Here is a 22101-nt window from a genome sequence, read left to right on the forward strand (position 1 = left end):
CCCCCTGCTCCTCCTCCCCTCACAGAGCTGATCTGGTGGGGTCACTGCTCCTCTGGCGGATAATGACAGGTACAGTCGCTCTAAACACAAGGTTAGGAATGGAAAACGTGTTACGGGTTTTAAAAACACACACTGTAGCAACGTCCTATAGGGATTAATACAAACATCTGCCAATCCTAGAGTAAAACACCTGGCATTGATACGCAAAGAACAGCTGGTCGGAGACCTCTCCAAGCATCTTTTAACCAGCCCGCACATTCCTTCTATGTTTTCTGGCCGCATATAAGGTGGCGGGTGCCTTCTACAGCCCTAGAAACCCTGCCAGTCTATGAGCCCGTCCAGATGTTACAAAGCTCCACAGCTGGAGTTCAAGGGCAAAATGCTGGGGGTCTCCAGGTGTTGTACCCTCTTGACTGGGTGTGTGTATGTATCTCATTCGGGGGGGGGGGGTTGCATCCTATGCAGCTGGTTTCCCCCCAACCTGGCCAATAACTGTGCTGGCTGGAGATGATCGGAGTTGTCTGCTCCCACACCCGGAGTGCAGCAGGTGGCGGGAAAGCCATACTGGAGCTTTGGGAATAGATTTCACTTCAGTTCTCAAATGAGCAGCCAGGGTTTAAACTTTAGAGTCAGTCCAGTGCCGCCTGCTGGAGATGCAGACGATCAGCAGATATTCTGATTTACCAGACACAGGAGTCAAGAGCAAATCATTCTTTTCACTGTGACAAAACTCTCCATTCTTAGCTGGGCAGATTCACAACTCTTATCCCTCCCACCCGCTGCAACCTCCTGGGCTGGAAGCCGTCATTTTAGCTGCCCTGGGAGTCACCCAGTCACCTGGTGGCCCAGCAGACAAAGAAAGCTGACTTCTCAAGTCACAAAGCAGGTCCCGAGTTCACCAGAGAAGTCCCTCTGCTCAAAGGTTTCCCAAAATGCCTCCAAGACGCTCCACGGGCTTTACATGAGCTGCACTGCCCCTGAAGCCACCAAAGGAGCGACGGTTTTGTACCGGATGAGATGCTGAGAGCCTTCGTCCAGGTCAATGACATATTCGCTGAAAGGGACAAGACAATAAAAAATACTATCATCTTTAATGTTCAGTCGCAACCTGCTTAATCTTGCCACAAGGCCATTCAACTATACCAAGAAACCAATTAATAGACCTTTCTGTATCTCTGATACAGGTCTTTTGTGAAGCTAATGGGTCTGACTTGCCCATTAAAGACTAGTCCACCCACCCAATACTTTGTGCTACAACACCGATAGCTCACCAAAATGTATCTCTGAATTGCGGCCAACATTGTTTTCTCGGTATTAAGTAATAAATTCCACATCTCCATCTCATAATGCATCTAGCCTGGTAAAAAGTCTTACTTGATTTTCATTTTTCTATTTAAATTTCGCTCTATACTTTCCCCATCTTGAATGAATACTAATATTAGTGATTTAAATTGTTGTTTTAACTTTCTTTATGATATTTCATTGTCAGCCGCCCAGAGTAGACGCTGTCTAGATGGGCGGGATATAAACATAATAAATACATAAATAAAATAAATATTGTGGTGTACCATTCCAACAGTTTAGTTACCCTCGGTCTCAGCAAAACATCACAACATCCTTCCTTACCTCTGTTCATCCGTCTCTGGCTCCACTAGAATATTTTCCTGTCTCTCCTTCACGCGCAGGAACACAAAGGAGTCCAGGTTTGGCTTGGGAACTTTAAGGAAAGATGGAGAGAAGAGTTCTATAGCAATAAAATCAACAGGAGCACTTGTATTGTTCCGGGGAAATCCACTTCTCCTCTGTTTTCCAGTTGGAGCTGGCTCAAGGCTTCTGGTGTCCAATGCGAAGGACAAGACCACAGCCCTTACCGGATCAGAACTTGGGAAAGTGAGCTTGTATAAGTCCAGGTCCCAGAGACAGGACCGCCCACTGCTGTTTTGGACAGACCTCATCTAGAATCCTGCATCCCAGTCTGAGCATCCCTGTATCCTCAATACAAAGGATGTTCAGAGGTTGTCAAGAGGAGAGCAACCAGCAGGGTGAAAGGTTATGGCAACCAAGCCCTACGAGAAATTTTGAGCTAGTGGGTTATGTTCGGTCTGGAGAAGACAGAGAAACAACAGGAAATGCCATCTTCAGATATTTGCAAGGCTGGCCCATGGAAAGCTTGTCTTCTGAAGGTTAGAGTCTGTGAAATATCACCTAAATATTAGGAGCAACTTAAGTTTGTTTCCTCCCCTTTTATCTTTCTGCCAACAGTCGAAAACTCACATCTTTTGACAACCAGGACAAGAGTCCCTGAATGACATTTTTTGATTGAGTTTACCAAGTTTCAAATGTTTTGAACTATTCAATGTATTTTAATGACTATTCTAGTTTCATTGTTTTTTAATGTATAATTGGCTGTGTTTTTAATTCTTCTTCTTTTTATTTATTTTATTTATTTATTTATTGGACTTATATACCGCCCCATAGCACTACAAGCACTCTCCGGGCGGTTTACAATTTTAATTATACAGGCTACACATTGCCCCCCCAGCAAGCTGGGTACTCATTTTACCGACCTCGGAAGGATGGAAGGCTGAGTCAACTTTGAGCCGGCTACCTGGGATTTGAACCCCAGGTCGTGAGCACAGTTTTAGCTGCAGTACAGCGTTTTAACCACTGCGCCACGAGGCACTATGAGCTGACTTGAGTCTCCTATGGGGAGCAAGGCAGCATATAAATAATAAATAAACAAGTAAATAAATCCTGACATAATGAATTGTAACCTTAATGGACTAGATCTAGTTATACGAACAAAAACAAACCAAAACAGCTGTTTTCAAGAATAAAAGTGACACACAAATACCTGTTGCACATTCTTACGTATATGAAGGGGCAGAAGAGGGTGATTTATCTGCTAAGAGGGTGCTTTTTCCATTTGTTTTAAAATAACATGTATTAATCACTTTCTTTAAAAACACAACACCAAGCCTCTTAAAATTAGAAACAGTTTAGCTGATTAAAACAAACAAGATTTGAACTGATCAATAAACTGAACCAAGAGCCTTATAATGTCCAAAAGGTCGCAAATGGTGGTGGTGGCTATCAAAATCCAGGCAAAGTGGATGCTTTCTGAGGTTAGCACATTCTTAATATCCCTACAGAAATAAGCGAGTTTTCAAAGCACTTTAATTCAGTCAAAAAGTTAGCCTGTCTCAAGCTGGACTCCTCAAGAATATCTGACTACAATGCGTATCATCCCGCCAACAGCCATGTCCTGTCCCATTTTGCCAACACAAATTCTGATTTTGCTCATGGGAGGAAAATGAAGATCCGGGCCATTTGACTGCTTTGAGACTGTAAGCTCCTTGGGGCAGAGACCTGCAAGGCCTCTGGCCCGGCATGCAGAACTGCTTACCAGCCTTCAGGAGGTCCACTTTCTGCAAGTTAGGAGGCATGTGCTTCAACGCCACGTTTTTGAGGTGGGTCTCTGTGTTGGCCATGTACCTGCAAGGCAGGAAGAATATAAGGAAACTGCTTGGAATATCCCAGGGGGTGAGTGGTTGCTCCACGGTCAAAAAAACTGAGCATAAAGTGTGCAGAAAAGTCACATCCCAACAAAAAAACAACGATCACTGTTCTTTTTAAAAAGATAGACACCTGGTTCACATGTGAGCAACTGCAGGCCCATCAGATATGGCCGAACTCCATCTCCAATCAGCCAGCAGAGCCAAGGGTGGGAGATCATGGGAGGTGTAGTCCAAATAGAAGGCCACATGTCTTAAAATCCATCCATCCACCCACCCATCCACCCATCCATCCAGTTTAGTTAGTTAGTTAGTTAGTGAGGACAAGAAGCATCCTCTCCTTTTCCACTCACTCTTTTGCAAAGGCGAACTCTTCTGGAGACAGGATGGATGGCTCCCCCTCGGCCCGAGTCTTCTCCTTCTCCAAGATGTGGGGAAAATACTTTTCAATCTTCAGGAGGAAATAAATGCCATTAAGATAAACACAGGGTGCAGTCTGCAACAGCTACCGAGATTGCCATGTTCAAGAACAAGACAAAACAGGGAAAGGCTATAAGCCTGTGGCTGAGAAGCAGTGTGGTACAGTGGTTAGAACAGGGCTTAGCAAATCCAGAATGCAATCCTCACTCAGCCATGAAACTCACCAGGTAACCTAAGGCCAGTCACTCCCTCTCAACCTGCCCGGCCTCACACAGTTCCACCTTCAGCTCACTGGATGAAACGTGGGACCTTAAAGTAGCTAATTAACTGACAAATTAATTGTAACGAACCATTCCAGGCCACGATCAGCTGACCTTACTGGCAAGCATAATGTCCACAGAAGCTCAGCTGGACCATGTATAGGCCCAACCTCATTTTGAAAGCAGGGCACAACATTTCCAAAATCCAAACCCCAAATATAAACCAGTCTTTGTCCACCTGCACCTCTGCACTGGGTCCAATTCTCTCTTTTAAGCCATTCTTAGTTGCCACATCAAAACACATTTATTTATGAGCTGGGTGCACAGGGAAAATAAGCCAATATTTTTGTTTGTTTCTTTGTTTGATGGTACTACTCTTATCGTAAACTAATATTATAATTACTACCACTAATTGTTTTCAGTAGAGGAAACAACCAGAAATATTAAGTAACAATGAGACTTGATCACTGAACGAAGACTGAGAGCAGCACCCAAATGGAATGAAATTAAAAACAGATTTTGGACACCTATTTATTTACGTATTTAAAATAATTTTACACAGCCTTTCTCCTTTAAAAGGACCGAAGGAAGCTTACAACATCCAGAGACAATATTTAAAACCTAATAGCAGGAAGTATACAAACATTAAAAAAGGAATCAAATCCCACACTAAAATGGTAAACCAAAGCAATAACAAAAACACATGCAAAGCAGTAAACTACAAGTATTCATTAAAAAACCCACATTCAGGCAGCCAGTCATTAAGGAAAAGCCAGCCCAAAGAGAAAGGTCTTGGCCTGCTTGCGGAAGGACTGCAGGGATGGGGCCAGCCGGGCCTCCAGTGGGAGGGAGTTCCACAGCACCGAGAAAGCATGTGCTCAGTGACACCCACACAGAGGGACACTATTGCTAACTTTCTGAAATAGAAGCCTGCAAGCCATCACCTTCTGGATCCGGCAGCGCAAGTAGCTGCTGAGGACGTAACGGATCCTCTCCACCTCCATGCGGTGGATGCTGACTTTCAGGTCTCCTTTCTTTGCTCGTTTGAGATTCTCCTCCTGGAAAGACAAAAGTCGCCGCAATTTGAAAAGGACCGATCCGGCCATCGGACCTACCTCTCTGTATAGCGCGAAGCAGGAAGGCTTTGCTCTTGTGGAGGAATGGATAAAACTAGTACCTGGGGACCTCCAGGAAGTATGGGCTAATTTTTTTCTCCAGCCACAGATAGCACTCATTTAAAACGAAGGCTGCTTCATGTGTAAGGACCCCTTCCTGCAGATCTGCTTCTTGATCACGCCAAAGGGGGACCCAATCTTTGGGGGAGTTATGGATAAATGATGCAGTGCCTCCTCCTCAAGTTAGACATAATCATCATCATGTCCAATCAAGTCATTTCTGATTTATGGCAATCCTTTTCAGGGTTTTCCAGGGAGAGAAGACTCGGAAGTGATTTACCCGTCCTTTCCTCTAGGGGGAGCCCTGGGACTGTGCAGTTTGCCCAAGGCTACCTAGGCTGGCTCTTCTCCCAGGAGGCACAAGTGGGGAATTAAACTCCCAACCTCTGGCTCTTCAGCCCAAAACTTAAACCACTGAGCTATCCAGCCAAATTCAGGTTCATTTGAGTATGGCTATTCCAAATAGAGCCGTGGGGTTGGGGTGTGTGTGTAAGGAATGCACCTTACCCAGAGATCCCGCCTCCCCCCCTTTGTTACCATGTGTTCCAGCTGCTCCATGACGCACTCGGTGACCTCCGATTTGCTCTCCAGCAGCTCTGGGGAAAACTTCTCATTCATCCAAGCCTGGAGGAAAAAAAAAAACAGACCATGTGTATCATCATTCACCGACTCCTAAGCCCCTTTCCTGGCCATCGAACCGACCCAGGGCTACCCAGGGCCGGCTCTACCATTAGGCAACCGGGCAGTCCCTTCAGTTGGGAGTAGCCGTGCCTTAGCTGCTCCTTTTGAGCCTGCTGTCTAGAGCAGAACTCTGGTGGTTCCACATCTCTGATCCTTATCCCCCTACCTGGGTCTTCTGGTTTCAGAGGGTGCCATAAGATACCTTTCCTATATATTGCTGTTATATGCCATCAAGTTGCTCCCGACTTATGATGTCCCCGTGAATGAGCCATCTCCAAAATGTTGTCCTCAATTGACCTGCTCAGTCAAGCTCTTGCAAACTCAAGCCTGTGGCTTCCTTTAGCACGTCCATCCATCCGGCGTTCGGCCTCCCTCTTTTCCTAGCATGATTCCAATTCTAATAACCTGTAAGATTGGATCGCCAGTCCAGGAAGCTTCTGTCTATACGGCCTCCAGTGTCAACCGTGCTGTGTTTTTGGCATCAGATCACACTTTCTTGAGAACCCTCATACCTCCGCCCCTCTTTTGCCATCATTCAACTGGCCCATTTTAAAAAAATAAAATCAGTTTGCAGTATTCAAGGGAGGAAAACCAACAACAAAAGAAACTAAATTTGGTAAGAAAGTTTGAAACAGCATGGACAGGGGTTTTTTATGGTAGAACAAAAAGTTGGTACCTTAAGAAACAGCATAAGCAAGATAAATTTAATGTGAAAGATGTTGCTGTGTCTGTCTTGTACTCTGCTTTGATTTTTTAATGGTCCCCTTGGAGGCATCTCTCCCCTTTTTTGGGGGGGGGGAACCAGTAGCTAAAAGTGTGGAGTTTAAGTCCTGTTCAAGTCCATTAGACCCAAGAGTTAAGTTTGGGCGAGTCGCCCTCGCTCTCTCGGTCAACCTTGTAGGGTTGTTGTGATGACCACGGGGGAAGGACGAAAGCCACGTGGGTTGGCATTGAGAGAGGGTCTCACTGTAGGGTTTGAATAAACATGGGCCAGGATGAAACCTCTCTTGCTTTGGAGGGGTTAGCCCCGATCTTGACAGGAACCTCCAGCTGCCCTCCACAAAAATGGATTCCTCTTTGGAAGGTGGGCCTAATAAAGACTGCAGCCCAGATCATCCTCTTTTTTGGCAGCCCTGACTAATTAATACGAAAAACTATTAATATTTCCGGACAATACAGGGGACAAGTACTGTATACACACACAGCCTCGAATGGCAGAGTTGGAGGAGTACCTTTAAAAGACAGCCTCTGAATTAATTTGGAATCACAGCAAACAACCGAAAAATACTTCCACCACGATAAAGTTTCATTTGGAATGAACATTTTGTGGGTTCCTGTCCGCTTCAGTGGGTAGCGCTTTTGCTGAAGAACCCGCCAAGTGTCCAACAGCTTGATCCACGGATTCTGGGGTTTGTAGTCTCAAAAAAGAGTTAACTTTCTCGGGAACTGCAGCCCCAAATTAGCAGGGCCGCCGGCGATCTTGCGAGAATTGCAAACCACAGCAGTAACTTTTCCAAACTGTACTGCCTGTCCACTCCAGGAACGACCAGAGCTTGGAAACGTTACTTTTGCAAACTGCCTCGCTAGATGGGAGTTGTAGTCCGGGAAAGGAAGGTTTCCAAGCCTTTGGGAACGACCGAGGCGTCGGGCCGGACCTCACCTGCTCCAGGCTGCGGATGAGCTGGGCCGGGGTCAGCACCACCTCCTCTTCCTCCTCCTCCTCCTGGCTGCTCGCCTCCAAGCCCCGGTCCCCCACCTCCGCCATGGCCGCCCAAGCTGCTCGGGGATTTCCCGCCACCGCTTCCAACCCGAGCAGTGACGTCACGGAACCGCGAAGCGCGCGAAATCCCAACGTTCGAGCCACGCCCCCTCATAAATACACATGAGGACGGCCCCCCGGCTCCTCCCCGAACTGTTTAAAGGGGCCGCGTCTCTACTTGGCTGACACGTGGAGGGATTCAGATCGGTGCGTGCAGGAAGAAACGTCCGAACACATCCGGATGGCGACGGTTTTTTTTGCGAGCCTAAAAGCAGAGCTCGGGAAAAGCCTGCCTTGGGATTTTGGCAACAGTTTCGCAAAACAAACAAACAAACAAAAAATTTGCCCCTCCCACGTCGAGATCTGGGTAGAGTGGGTCTGAACGCTTGGGATCGGAAAGACCAAGACTCGTGTCCCATAAAGTCTGCTGACAGTAAAGGGGAGGAGGAGACCTTGCAATAGTTTTCAAAGGTTGCCCAAACCTGCAAATATTATTTGGCATAACTCCGGAATTACAAACTTGCAGATGGGCAGCCCTGGAAAATAATCTTATTCTAGGCTCCCGTTTCTAGATCAACTGGTAATAATGGGCATTTATTTATTTATTTATTTATTGCATTTATATGCCGCCCATCTAGACATAGTATACTCTGGGCGGCTCAGAGTAGGATGAATTGCTTAAAACAGCTTGTAGATGTAGACTGACTATCCTAAATTAATGGAAGTCAAATCCATGACTGCTGGTCCTGATATAATACGCCACCCTGGCTTTAGAGCCAGGCTTTCCAGCCTTGGGTTATTACTTCTATCCTGCCTGCCTTTCCACTTCTTCAATCGCCACTGTAAAGCTGCCCCCCACACTCACAAAGACTAGGATGCAAACTTCACCTGGGACAAGATTCTGTACAGCTAGAATCAATAAATCAAAACCAACAGCGGACCAAGAGTAACAACGATGTTCCTGTTGCAATCCAGAGATTGTTTTTTTAAATACAGAACTCATTGGAATCAAATAGATGTAATACAGAAGGGGAAAATATGCTCTATAAAAAAAAATTCAGTCTCATCATTAATAGAGAAATACTGTAGATTTGCAGTCACTTTCCCTCCACGGTAGTTTCTAAGTGTATTTTTTACAAGTTTAACTCCCCACTGGGTCTCCTTGATGGGCTGGACTCAATCCACAGTGTCCCTTCCAGCTCTGCAGTTCTAAGATTACTGTATCTAGGAAATCCTGACAAGGTTGCAATTATTGTTATTACCCCCCCCCCCACACACACCCCATCAGTTTCACTTTCACGGAACAAAAAAGGCTGCATTTCAGGTCAGTGCTAACAAATGACGAACCATTTATTTTAAGAAAAAGTTACTAACCCATCCATATTTCTGAAAACTGATTGTAAAGGGTGCAAGAGACAAAACATTGTTACAGGTTAGAAAAAAAGGTGTTTATACACTTAAAATATTAAACAGATTCCAGGGGAGGGTGTTATTTTTTTTAAAGAACTCAGGGAGGTGCGGGAATTGAAAAATAATCCACTTGGAAACCTCGACCCACGACTACTGACGGTTCATGGATTGCTCTAAAAAGTCACAAATTCAATCCATTTTGTAAGTGGTCTTGTTTGGCAGCCTCCTTAATTCTTGGGCATGAGGAAGAGATGACGATGCCCACGTGGCTGACAAAATGCTGCCAGCTTCTGCTCGTGCTTGAACACACACAAAAGGTCCACTTCGATTAAAGGGGAAACTGAACAGGAAACCTTGGATTCAGTCGAAGTCACTGACTCAGAAGACGAGATGTTCCATATATGTCTGAAAGCTCTGCTGGAGGAATGTTGAACACAAGTAGAACTACTACAGATGGCGGAGATGCACTTGGTGAGAGGACAGAGATGAAGCACCATCAAAACACCATTTCTAGTCAAATTACTTTGCTTGTCTAAAGCTTAAAACTTCTAACGAATTGGAGAAAGCCATTTATTACTTACGTCACATAATTAACATTTAAGAGGGGTGGAGAGCAGGGAGTAGTTAATAATTACTAGTACAGCATACATTTTGGCTGCTGCTTTTCTCAGCTAAACAAGCAGTTTATCAGCTCAGCCCAGGAAAGATGCAGTGAGAACAGCAGACTCTGTCCCCCAAAGATTCTCCTTGGCCCTTGAGACTAAACAGCAGAAGCCCTTCAACATTGCTAGGAAGTCTTCCGATTCAAGACGATCTTTGCTTCACGATTCTTCTTGACAGAATGAGAAACATCAACATCCCACTCCTTGTGCTTTGGCTTGAGTTTTGGAAATTCAGCCATCCATGTCCCACTGGTGCTTTCTTTCCGCAAATGCCAAAACTCAGCACTCCCAGCAGAAGCCATACTGTACCAGAGTAACTCCCGCTTGGTCGTGTGTCCACTGTCCAGATCTCCTTCAGCGTCTTCTCAGAAGCCAGCTACCTGGACAACCCCACTGCTTAAGGCTTACCATGACAAGACAAAATGAATGCTGGTCAGCACATAGGGATTCCCCCCACCCACCCCAAATGAAGGAACGGGATGTTGACAAGTTAGTCCTTGTGGCAGATGGCACTGCGAAGTTGGTGGCAGCAGAATGGAATGATGTGATGGTGGAGGAAGTCGGGGAATTGTCTGGAACAAAAACAACAAAAAAACCAAGTTGGACCCTAGGAAACAAAGAGAGATGGGTTGACCAACATACTTTTAGAACAAACTCAAGGTATCTGGAGGTAGACATACTTTTAGAACAAATTCATTCCACTCTCAGAGCTGGGAAGACCTTAGAGTGGAAGGAGGGAGAAACTGGCATTTATTGTTTGAAGATTTTGGAAACAATGTTGCCAGGAATTTAATCAGCGAGTGACTGAAAGACCCCCTTTTCCTCCAAGAAACGGATGCTAACCTCTGTAACGCTACAGACCAATCCTTCTCTCGCTGCTGAAATGACACCAATCAAAATTACTAGCTAAAGCAGATCAGAGCTGTTGCATCGAGATCTCAGCACTGAAATCAGTAATTACACTGAGTGGCCTTGAGCTAGACCAGTGGTTCCCAACCTTGGGTCTCCAGATGTTCTTGGACTACAACTCCCAGAAATCCTGGCCAGCGCAGCTAGTGGGTGAAGGCTTCTGGGACTTTTAATTCAAGAACACCTGGGAACCCAAGGTTGGGAAGCACTGAGCTAGAGGATAAAATAATGTATTTGAGTTCATGCATATTTTGTTTGTTAGTCAAATATTTAAGGAGGACTAAATTTATCTTAACTAAAAGAAAAATGGCTCCACAGCAGGAGTGTCCCGCTGGGAATTTCTGTAATGTTAAACCGATGGTTCTGCTCTTTGGTGAGGCGTCTGTTGCACACTTACGTTTCTGAATAACATTAGTTGCACACATGAGCTAGATTTTACATTACAAGATGAGTGGATATAAATGTTTCAGTTGCTATTTTATGGGAATCAATACTACTTTCTTTTTTGTTGGCCAGAAAAAGACATATGATATCACTCTTTAAAGTGCAGGTGTCTTTAAATTTAAAATTTAAATTCTGGATTTAATTTCCAAACTGTGCTTTCCCCATCAGTCTGCTGAGAAAAGACTACGGCTGCCTATGATGATAAACTAAACAGCTGATTAGGTAGCAGGGAACAAAAGATTATTTGTGGTGTTTCTTTGGAATTGAAAAAACAGGTAATACAACAACCTTCTACTGTTAATATTTACTTTGAAGATCAGGCGTTTATCTTCCACTACTGACATTTCTGTCTTCATAAATGGTAATTTCAATCTGCACAGCGAGATTGTTAAGGAAATATGCTGCAGAAGAGTAAAATAAGCAAGGTAGCAGAGTAATTGGTCTTATACCTCATATATTCACATTACAGTGACAATTCTTGCTTTCTAAAATTCAGCTAAGACATTATACTTTTAATGAGTTTCAGCAAAAACAATGACATCTTGTGGCATCTTAAAGACTACAAAGTTTTATTCGGTCTGAGCTTCAATGGACTGTAATCCCTCTTTTTTGCAGATATGACTTCGAGAGCATATTATCCTCTTTAAAACCAAAAGCGGTTTCCACCCCTTGGAACAGTCCTGCTAGAATGTCTGCCACTTCTTTTCTGCTGCATCCTTAGACAGCTTACAATTACTGTACCCATTACTGAATCAATACATTAACAGGGCAAAGGGGTTTGATTGTGTCAGGGAAGCTGAGAGCAGCATATCATTAGGGGGGTGGAGTCCCTTATGAGGCCTGCCTTATGATTATTAATTCAATAAAAGCAGCCATGGTCTTCAGGAGAGATGGGCACGAATCGCCAAACTGGTGGTTCGTTCCGGTTCATTTTTTTTTGCCGAAGAGGTGTTTGGTGCTTCCCAGCCCTGCCTCCTCTGACAGGTGCCCATTCAGAGGCAGTACCTGGAGGAGGCAGGGCAAGAAAGATGGAATGCTACTTCTGAGTGAGCGCCCACTAGAGGATGTGGTGCCGGGAAGTGCTGAAACACCAGTTTCACTAAAAAAAAATACATCATCACGAACCGCTGGTTCATGCCCATCTCTAGTCTTTAGTTTGCAAATCCTGTCTCTTTTTAGCTGACCATATAATGGTATCCCCACAATATCAATTCAAAAAACTTGTCTTACTGGCCAGGTTGGCTTCCACTGCACCACAGAGACATGCTAGAGACTGTGGCACACCACAGACGTTAAAATGATCTTCATGCAAAAACCCTGGAAGAACATAATGTTCCCCAACATAAATCAGTTGCTTTACTGATAAAACACTGTCTTCACCAAGGCAGGAGCATATAATTTGTCGCATCTCATACAGCTGGAACACAAAAGGCTGGGCAGCCACAGAAAAGGATACAACTCTCAGTCCCCTCTCAATGGGGTCAGTGAGCAGGAGACCCTGCGGGGCATAGATCTTCTCATTCTGCTCCTGGATGTACTTGGCAATTTTCTTCAGAACCTGGAGAGAAAAAAAGACAGGGCACTTCTATAGCATTTGCATCCATTCCAGTGATGACTCAGTATCGTTTGAATTTTATAGCACTTTCAAGATTTAAGTGCTTTGGTGCTTTCTCATGGTCGTATTGTTTTCTTCCATTTTGAAACTGGAAAAAAAACTGCTAAGGCTGAATATCTCCTGCCTTTAAAGTTTTAGTCAAGTTAATGCCTTGCCTTGAGCATCTTCCCCTACCTGTTGGAGTTCTGACTGCTAATTTTTTTGGCAAACATCTGCCCCTTTTGCTCATGAAACTCTCAAATACTATCAATGTTAACAGCACTGCACAGATACTACTGGACATTTTTATACATTTCTATGGGACTATGCTGGTTCTAGAGCTTTAGTGACCTGTTGTTCTGTACAAACATCTGGCACTCCATCCTATCAGTAAATTGGTATTCTAAGAAATTGGAAGAGCCAAAACTTGAGGAATGAGGGGCAAAGGAAGCATTAACTCACAGCAATATTAAACACAGCAATATGTCATATAATTTGATCCAGCTAAAGAGTTTGTTCTATGAAATAAGTCAACTGCTTCAATGAATGTTTTCTTCCAGCAACCAGTGGAAAATGTGAAAGGATGTTCAGTAAAAGCAGCACAGGGAAAGAGCAGGCAGACAATCACTGGCTGCCCACAAGATTTATCACTCTGTTCTGTAATGGCTGAAAAGTTCTATTCACTGACAGGACAAAAAAAGCGATGAAATACAAATTGCAGTCTCTGGAAGCCATTTATTTCTCTTCCAGGTCAGGAACAGGAGACTTTGAAAGCCAACTTGGTTCTCTATTTGGTTGGGTTTAAGCATTCTTTCAGGAGTGCCTTTCAAGACCAGAGCACTATGAAAGCACCCTATTGAGCATGTTCTCAAAGTAGCAAGGGGCTGGCACCGAACCCAGACTGTATAAAATCAAGACGACAAACACAGTGGAATGGAACTAGCTCTACCCGGAAGACCTAGAGAGGCATGTTACACTGGCTTATGAGAGCCATTATCCTTTTTATTCCTGAAATGAACCATCCAGCCAGCAGACAGACAGATAACCTATAATGGCAGGAAGGCAGTAGATGGATAAATTCCATTCATCCTACTGTGAAAGTTATTCTGAAAATTCAGCAAAGACCAGAAAACCAGCTAGCAGTGGTGATGAATCACCTGGCAACAGAAAAGTCAAATGGAATATGATTTTGCACGAAGAAGACCCACCATTATGCATCACTGAATTTAGGCACCCCAAAGCCTTATTCATCAGAACAGCAAGCTGTCAATGTAGCACTTCCTATTCCTGACACATGAGATCAACCTGGCCATTCTTGGGCAGTTTATTCCCACTACCAACAACTCCAGTTTTGCTATATACAGACTCTTGTTCCTTTTCCAAAACCCAGAAGAACTCAACTTACTTTCTCGTAGTGTGTCTCCATGCATAGGAAGATAGTGTAGGCAGTCAAACAGGCTAAGCAACCTTCAAGATAAGACTGGCTCCCAAGTTTTTCTGCTTCAGCATAAAGGTTGTTAAGGGTCCGCACCGTTTCTTCAAACTGCTGCCTGTCGAGCTGGAAAAAGAACCACGTTTAGAGGCAAATGCGCTTAGACTGGCTCATGAACCTAATTTCCTATACATGAGTTCCTGGTGGCCTCTGCCACTTACAGGCCACCCTCTAGATATTTACTAAGGAGTAAGCCACACTGAGTTCAATGTAATTTATATTCCAGATATGTTTCCATAGGACTGTAGCTTGACATCATCTTGGTGAGGTTAACGGTCTAAACTCCTGTTTCTAGAGCTGAATGAGCAGTGTGAAGAAGAGCTTAGACACAGATAAAAATTGAAGACCTTAAAACATGCAGCTACAGGCAGAATAGTATCTGGCATAAAAAAAGAGAAAGAAAGCAAAATCTTTCTTTCAGCAGCTCCTCCTGCTCCCTCTCCTGCTAGAGGTAGTGGGACAGCTATCAACGCTCAAAATGAGGATGCTGTTTTTGCATCCAAACCTTTCTGTAAAGTGCAATGATTAGAGCAAGATCCTTATCAAATGCTCCAGTGGGGAAACAGTGTCCCCAAGGCACTATGTGCAGCACCTCTTCTTGCCCTGAGCAAAAGGAAGAAGCATCTCGTTGCCATTTGGCTTGCGCTTGCTAACCAACAACTTAAGGGACACCACAGAACAAAGATACAAAAGAAGAAGCCCAATATCCAAACAGCACACAGAAGCCTGGCCCTCATAAACGGGGACAAATGACTTCATCGTACAAGAATAATGGGCTCATTTTGTTCACAGACATTACAGATGATGTCACCATGGCTGGATGAAAGAACCTGTTCCCCTCCGTGTTTCTGAGGAAGTGTCATGCAATGCTTAGAAGCTACAGGCTACAACCCACAACCTGGTTGTTTGCCAGTACATCCCCATGTTAACTCAGGAAAAACTTACCTCCGAGCAAATGTTCACAGTCCTGAGTCACTTGACTAAGAACATCACCAGGGTTGGGGGGATGTGGGTGAAACATTTCCACAGCGTGACCTTCCACTAAGGAGCCCTGCGAAGTTAAAAACGCTGCCCAGCACTTCTTGGAGGAAAAGCAGCATTCAAGGGACAATGGAAAGGATCAGAATCACCTCCTCCTACCCTTATTCCAGCTAAGCTTATTAGGTGCCTACTGACAAGTCCTTGGCTCCTTCAGCATATCCTTCGGTTCTTCTCAAAAAGGGAATAATATTAAGTTGAGGGCACCGAGAAAGGGATAAAGAGATTGGGCACAGAATCACCCATACAAGCCTCATAAACGGGGCCACAAAAATTCAGTAGAATTCACTTTTGGGATTGGTAGCGGAAGGAGAAAGAACCCTGTTCCTCTCCAACCACCCGCTAGACTTCAGTCTGGGCTGTGTAGAGACAAGGGGAGGGTCCCTCCTAGAGAAAGTCTGTCTGGTGTCTACAATGGGTACAAACGTGAGATAGGTGTTCCATCTCCCTTCCACCGGCCTGCAATAAAAAACTCATCGCCACTAGTGGCTACCAGGCTAGTGCTTATATATGGGGCTAGCAAAGCATCGTGGTCATGAGTATAACTGTGCAGTCTACTCATAGTTTCACGTTGAACTGCTGCTTAGTGTCCTGACCATTTGTTCTAAATGTGAAATAATCTCTATCCATGTCTCAGTTCAACAAAGCTGGGGTTAGGGGTTACCGGGCCCCCTTGCTGTTGAAAATTCATGTGTAACTCTTATGGCCCCAAAAACGTTATACTGTATAACAAGAGATTACACAGATTATGTAAGAGTATAATTTATTTATTTATTTATTTATTTGATTTTTACCCCGCCCCTCTAGACCATGTCTACTCGGGGCGGCTTACAAAATAAAACAAAACAGTATAAAAATATATAAAATCATAAAAATTACAACTACAGTTTCAATTTATATTATAATAATAATATTCTGGCTGCCTGTAAAAAGGGACTGAGCCTTTTTAAAGGCAGCTAAAGGACAGAACAAGCCTCTGTCAGAGGGAGAAAACAAGGGCACGATCTCTCCTTCTCCTCTGCCCCCTGAGGAGGGAGGAAAAAATCCACCTCTAACTGAAACCATGTTGTTCGGACCTGTGCAATTCAAGAGAGAAGGATAGTTTTCATGACACTTCTATACCTTTGTGCATAGTATTCAACAGCACATGGCAGAAGTGTTCCCCCCCCCAATACGATAAACAACTGCAAATGCACGGAGAGAACCTTGGGGCATATTCTAGGGCGCACAAGCTAATTTACCTTCCCAACATGAATCAAAAGCATGTCTTAGCTTATGACTTACAAGTATCAGGTTAGAATTTTTTTTTGGGGGGGGGGGAATTTCTCATTTGTTGAGCTCCATTCTCTTAATGCAGAAGTGGTCTGTGTTACCCCCCCCCCCGGCTGTCTCCCACCACTGTCCAGGGCTGCGGAGTGCTGCAGTTCAACCATTTCCGGATAACCTACAACCCCCTTCCCACCCTTGCCCTCTTGCAGACTGTCTCAGAGGGCCCTTTTGGCTTGGTGTCGTTGCTGCCAGCTGTTGCTCATAGCACGTCATATACTGAATACTGTTAGGGTTGGTAATGCCAAAAACATTTGCAGTATTGATTAGATCCCTACCAATTAATATCAATTCAGAACCCAATCCTAATACAAATTCTGAACCAGCACTCCAAGCCTTTGGAATACACCCAGAGTCCCATCTGACGCCTAGAATCTCGTGATGCCTAAAAGCAAGGCTTTTGATAGGCGGGAAACTTTGCTCTGGCCTTAATCACACCTTGCTATTAAAACACGCCCATGCTCAGAGGTTCAGCTGTTTTGAACTGCCTGCGCATGATCTACTAGTTCAAGCAGGATCTACTAGTCCAGCAAAGCTGCAAACAGGAAGAGATAGCTTATGATGATAACTCAGGTCTCTGCTCCCACTGGGCAGCACAGGTTTACTTCTGTACTATAATCTTACAACTTTACCTAAGGAAAGACTGGCACGCGTCAACTGCATTTTTTGCCACTTGCTATCAGCTTTCCGTTTGGCACGGGATCATTTGATTTTGCTATTACATCAGCAGTCCCCTTTTCGAAGGACTGCCTTCTAATTGGCCCTTTCATTTATGCACTGTTAAAACCTGAGGTGGTCTATGAATATCTGACTTCCAGATCTAAATAAAACATACCTCTTCCCTCAAAAACTCAGTTGGTGAACAGGTGGACAAATGAAGTCAAGACATCTAGGCCATCTTTGTGGTTGGTTATCTTAAATTAAGACTAACATGAGCTACGCGTATGCATTCTTATACTGGTGGCCAGGAGCTTGATCTTCAACATAGCCCTCAATTTCCAAGGATCCTTTCCCTTCCTAAGTTCTCCAAACAATTTCACATAAGTCAGTCCCCAATCAAGAGCTTCTTTAATACTCCCCTTTCTCAGTATCACCACCACCACTTTCCTTGATCTCTCCTTAAGGACCTCAGCTATTCACAGCTATTCTTTTAGGCTTGTCTCATGCACAAACACTTGCAGTAGAAATGCACAAAGGAAAAATAAAGACTGCCCTGATTTCACAGCAGGGAAAGGGGTCCAGGAGAACTTTAACGTGCGCTTTATTTAAAAACAAGACTCTGTAAAACTGCAAAATCAGTAGGCTTCAATAGTGAACCTCTTGATTCAGGGATAAAGTTTAATGTGCTCTAATTAAGTTTTAGTGATTTGGGCTGAGAGACAAGCATGGAAGCCACTAGCACCTTTTAGGAAACAAACTATCAGTGCCAATCTCCTCGGGTCTATTTGTTTGTTCCCACCCATCTTTTCCCTTAAAAGGACTTAAGGCAGTTTACATTATTAAAAGACAACATTAAAGCTAAAAACAGTGAGTACACAAATATTAAAAGGATCAACCAAATACCATACAAAAAAACATAAACAACATCAAAAGCACTAACATACTGTGATCCATTAAAATACCCCACTCAGGCAGGCAGTGACTGAGGGTACAGGTGTTTGCCTGCTTATGGAAGGATAGCAAACATTGTGTCATCCTGGCCTCCAGTGGGAGGGAGTTCCAAAGTCTGGAGCAGCAACTAAGTATCCAACATAGCATGAATAAGCAAAAATCTATAACATGGCTCTCCATTTCCTATTGGATTGCAACTCCCACCCACCTTAGTTACATCAAAGCAGCTTCTGGGAAAGTGCTTGAGGTCTTTACATAGAGAAGAAGGCATGCCCCTTCTCCCAATGGACCTTCTTCCAGGGACACGTTATTTAAAAAGATTAGAACTAAAAATGCGCAGAGATTGTGTTTTTGGACCAGAACTGGCAGAATGCAAACCTGCACATATCAGAACACTATCCCCCTTATTTAAGCATTAGGAAGCAACGCTGAACATTGCGCCGGTCTATCACTTGTGGCTTAGCTCTACATTCCTTGTGTCTGACTGATAAGGCAACACAGCAAAACCATCTGTACTTACCCGATTCTCCAGCTCTGGAGGGAACTTGGTCTGGAACTGGCATCTGGTGCCACTGCTGTAATCTCGTTGGATAAACACCTTGCTAGCAACTGGCGGCTGCTGTGGCCTCATCTCGTAGCTTGACCTGGCCAGTCTGGAAAGAGAGAGGAAGAGATTAAGTATAGGGTGAGGATTACACAGACTTGTAAAAGGCAAGTACTGTACCCCTTTTCCTACCAAATACTTTTGATTTTCATAAAGCCATGCCCCCCATGACTCTCCTAATCTTATCTGCACTTTGTGTTTCCACTAAGCTCCTCTATACAGTACTCAAACCTAATTTTCTCCCTTCAGTTACTTCTGTTTTGGTCGCTACTTTTGAGATGCCATGCAGAAAGCCATTTGGTGAAAGCAAACCTTCCCGGTCCTGTGTTTTATATCACATGTGACTGTTTCTCCACAGCAGGTGTATTTCTGACTAACTCATTCCTTGTACAGATGAGAGATTGCCTTTATGAACAATTAAATAGGTTTATGTAGTAGTATACATACCAAAGGAACCAGTCACTGTCCTTAAAATAGGATAGCAATATGGTCTGTGCAATTCATGTGGGTATAAGTATGATATACAAATATGCACTGAATATTATCTTCATACAAACACACACTGTTGTTGTTGTTTTTGCAATTTCATCTTGAACACACTCAAGGACACATCTTCAGCTTGTCTATGGGCCACACCCTCCCTTCCAAGATCCGTCTGCTTTGAAATCATGAATGTTACCCACGCTGCAACAAGCTACACCCACAGTCTTGTTTCAAAATAAGCAGGAGGGCCAACCATCGATGTTATTTGTGTTCTTCAAATAACATTCCCCTCCTTGCGCGTGGTTGTGTTGCTTTGGATCTTTTAAATACGTCGCAGCTTTGTTCGATCCCAACGTTTCCTACTGCTGTTAGGATTTGCTTCTAATGATTAATACCTCTGGTGATTCATATAGAAAAAAAGGCTAATGAAAGGGGATGAAATACCTTCCTCTTGTATAACAGCAAGACACTCACTTCTCTCTGAGGCCTCTCTTCAGAACCAGGAATACTAACCAGATCGCATGTATGTCATAGTTGTCCAGAAAGGGAGTTAGAAGCCAAGAAGTTACACCTTAAAGCAGTGGTCCCCAACCTTGGGCCTCCAGATGTTCTTAGACTACCACTCCCAGAAGCCTTCACCACCACCTCTGCTGGCCAGGATTTCTGGGAGTTGAAGTCCAAGAACATCTGGAGGCCCAAGGTTGGGGACCACTGCCTTAAAGCTTTCCTCCGCCACACACTCAAGGACTGGGCCTTGGACAAGCCATTCTTACTCCCCAATCTCAGCACCGTTTCTACAGCTTGAGAGAAAAACCACCAAGCCTACCTTACAAAGGATGCTCTATTGATTCTTGCAGGACAATCAAGGGCGAGGTCGCCTCCAGGGAAGGCTTGCCAAGCCTAGCAGTTATTTCTGCCTTGGGTCGTTTTTATGCCCCCAAAACGGTGTCTCTCTCTCCCCGCCCACCCCCATTTCTTCCAGAGGGTCCCGTCAGGAAGAGGGGTTCCTACTCTCTCTTCGTGACAACCCTGCGAGGTAGGCTCTTGAGCGAGAGAGGGGAGTAAGAGAAGACCCCCCCCCCAACCCTTCCACCCACCAGATATCTGGTCACGGGATCCCCCTCCCCATCCCAACCCCCCAACAAATCAACTCCCCCCTCCCTCCTCGAAGCGACCCTCCCCCACACAGCCACCATTTTGAACCCCCCCCACCGAACCTCACCCCCCCCCCACCAGGGCCTCCTGCCTCCTTGCCTCGCCCCCGTTCTCCGCTACGCGACCCTCCCTGTTGCCCCTCCCGGGCCTCCCGTTCCTCATCCCCCGCCTCACCCACCCCTGACGAGCAGAGCCGGAGCCCCCTCGGCTAAGACGGCGGCGGCCGCAGCGGCAGCTCCTTCTTCTTCCTCCTCCTCCTCCTCCTCTTCCGTCTCCACTTCCAGCCCTCACTTACGGCACCTCCTCGTTTACGGCGGCCGTAAAGCGAGCCCCGCCTTCCTGGCCACGGGCCGGCGCTGCAGGCGGCGATTGGCTGAGTTGCGCAACATAGAGGCCTCCACGGTTAGAGAGGCGCGCGGTCATCTCACTTCCGGGTTCATATTCCGAAAGGGGGGAGGGGACCAAAGCCCCTCCCTCATATTCTGTCTTATTCCCACGAGCGTGCACAGCTGGGATTCTAGATGATCACAGATGAAGACTCCTTCGTGCTGTTAAGATTAGTTTGCTCCCATTGCTGCCTGCCTTCAGCTAAAGCCCGCTACATCAGAGACCCGTTTAAGCTCCTGCACACTTTTTTGGTCTATTGCATCTCAAAAAATTTAAAAAAAATTAAAAATGCAAAATTGGTGTGATTTCAATATTAACTCAGTGCCCCTCCTCGCCCTCCCTTTCTTTTGCTTTTTGCAGCCTCTTTGGCATTGAGATATGGAGCTCACTCAAAGCTTGCATCATCTGGGTGAATTTTTGGTTGGCTTAGAGATTCTAGAAAGCTTGGCAGGGACCCTGGATTTTTACTATATATATATATTTTAATTTTACTACAATTATGTTGCTGCCCAGCAGTTTCTGCTAGTTGCAATTTAAAAGTGCTGGCCACTGCCATGATAGCGGTTTTCACCCAGTGAAGAGGGTGGGGGGAAGAAAAGGCAAAGAAAAAGATGGGGAAAACAATGGGGAAACCTGTGAGAGTTGCAGACTTAAAATACTGGAATCTCCCGTAAACATCTATGAATGAGGCAATGCTGTGATAAAAGGCTTCTTTTGATAGCAGCCAAATAAACAAGCAAATTTGAAGTTTTTTTCACTGCTGCTATGAGTGAGGCTAGAAGGACATGGTTAGAAAGATCTTTGTGTGAAACTTTTTTTCTTAAATGTTGAAAAAGGTAAAAGGTAAAGGTAAAGGTTCCCCTTGACAATTGTTGTCCAGTCGTGTCCGACTCTAGGGGGCGGCGCTCATCCCGCTCTTCAAGCCATAGAGCCAGCGTTTTGTCGGAAGACAATCTTTCCGTGGTCACATGGCCAGTGTGATTTAGACACGGAACGCTGTTTACCTTCCCACCGAGGTGGTCCCTATTTATCTACTTGCATTTGCATGCTTTCAGACCGCTAGGTTGGCGGGAGCTGGGACAAGCGACGGGCGCTCACTCCGTCGCGTGGATTTGATCTTACGGCTGTTTGGTCTTCTGACCCTGCAGCACAGGCTTCTGCGGTTTAGCCCGCAGT

The 22101-nt window shown here is 44.9% G+C and overlaps 2 protein-coding genes across 6 annotated transcripts; both read right to left on the reverse strand.

The window, feature by feature from the left end:
• Positions 1–92: 92 nt before the first annotated feature.
• On the reverse strand, positions 93–7892 carry GINS4 (GINS complex subunit 4). Its single transcript, XM_020780250.3, has 7 exons — positions 7712–7892; positions 5908–5994; positions 5140–5253; positions 3869–3966; positions 3407–3495; positions 1627–1717; positions 93–1054 (listed from the first exon to the last, which is right to left on the reverse strand). Exons 1-7 carry the CDS (start codon positions 7814–7816, stop codon positions 958–960), a joined length of 681 nt encoding a protein of 226 aa, XP_020635909.3. The 5' UTR covers positions 7817–7892; the 3' UTR covers positions 93–957.
• Positions 7893–9135: 1243 nt separating this feature from the next.
• Positions 9136–20869, reverse strand: GOLGA7 (golgin A7). 5 transcript variants are annotated; one of them, XM_020780252.3, is made up of 6 exons: positions 20717–20869; positions 18817–18949; positions 14235–14387; positions 12692–12793; positions 11544–11607; positions 9136–10454 (listed from the first exon to the last, which is right to left on the reverse strand). In XM_020780252.3, the coding sequence occupies exons 2-5, from the start codon at positions 18925–18927 to the stop codon at positions 11560–11562; spliced, it is 414 nt and encodes a 137-aa protein (XP_020635911.1). In that variant the 5' UTR covers positions 18928–18949; positions 20717–20869; the 3' UTR covers positions 9136–10454; positions 11544–11559. The 5 variants fall into 5 exon arrangements, with proteins under 5 accessions (XP_020635911.1, XP_078235810.1, XP_078235811.1 ...); XM_078379684.1 differs by having other exon boundaries at positions 9136–10489; XM_078379685.1 differs by having other exon boundaries at positions 11524–11607.
• Positions 20870–22101: the final 1232 nt, after the last annotated feature.

This window comes from Pogona vitticeps, chromosome 8 (assembly GCF_051106095.1).
Source record: "Pogona vitticeps strain Pit_001003342236 chromosome 8, PviZW2.1, whole genome shotgun sequence".
Classification (NCBI taxonomy): Eukaryota; Metazoa; Chordata; class Lepidosauria; order Squamata; family Agamidae; genus Pogona; species Pogona vitticeps.

Bases quoted from the DNA above. Each gene is read 5' to 3' on its own strand.
- GINS4 (XM_020780250.3), bottom strand. From the start codon at position 7,816: ATGGCGGAGGTGGGGGACCGGGGCTTGGAGGCGAGCAGCCAGGAGGAG. The intron at 3,967-5,139 runs GTGATGGCTTGC...TTCCTCCTGAAG, and splicing joins TGCGCTGCCGGATCCAGAAG to ATTGAAAAGTATTTTCCCCA. The intron at 1,055-1,626 runs GTAAGGAAGGAT...TGTCCCTTTCAG, and splicing joins CCAGAGACGGATGAACAGAG to CGAATATGTCATTGACCTGG.
- GOLGA7 (XM_020780252.3), bottom strand. From the start codon at position 18,927: ATGAGGCCACAGCAGCCGCCAGTTGCTAGCAAGGTGTTTATCCAACGA. The intron at 14,388-18,816 runs GTAAGTACAGAT...TTCTTTTTCCAG, and splicing joins CTCCAGAGCTGGAGAATCGG to CTCGACAGGCAGCAGTTTGA. The intron at 12,794-14,234 runs GTAAGTTGAGTT...TTTTCTCTCCAG, and splicing joins TGGAGACACACTACGAGAAA to GTTCTGAAGAAAATTGCCAA.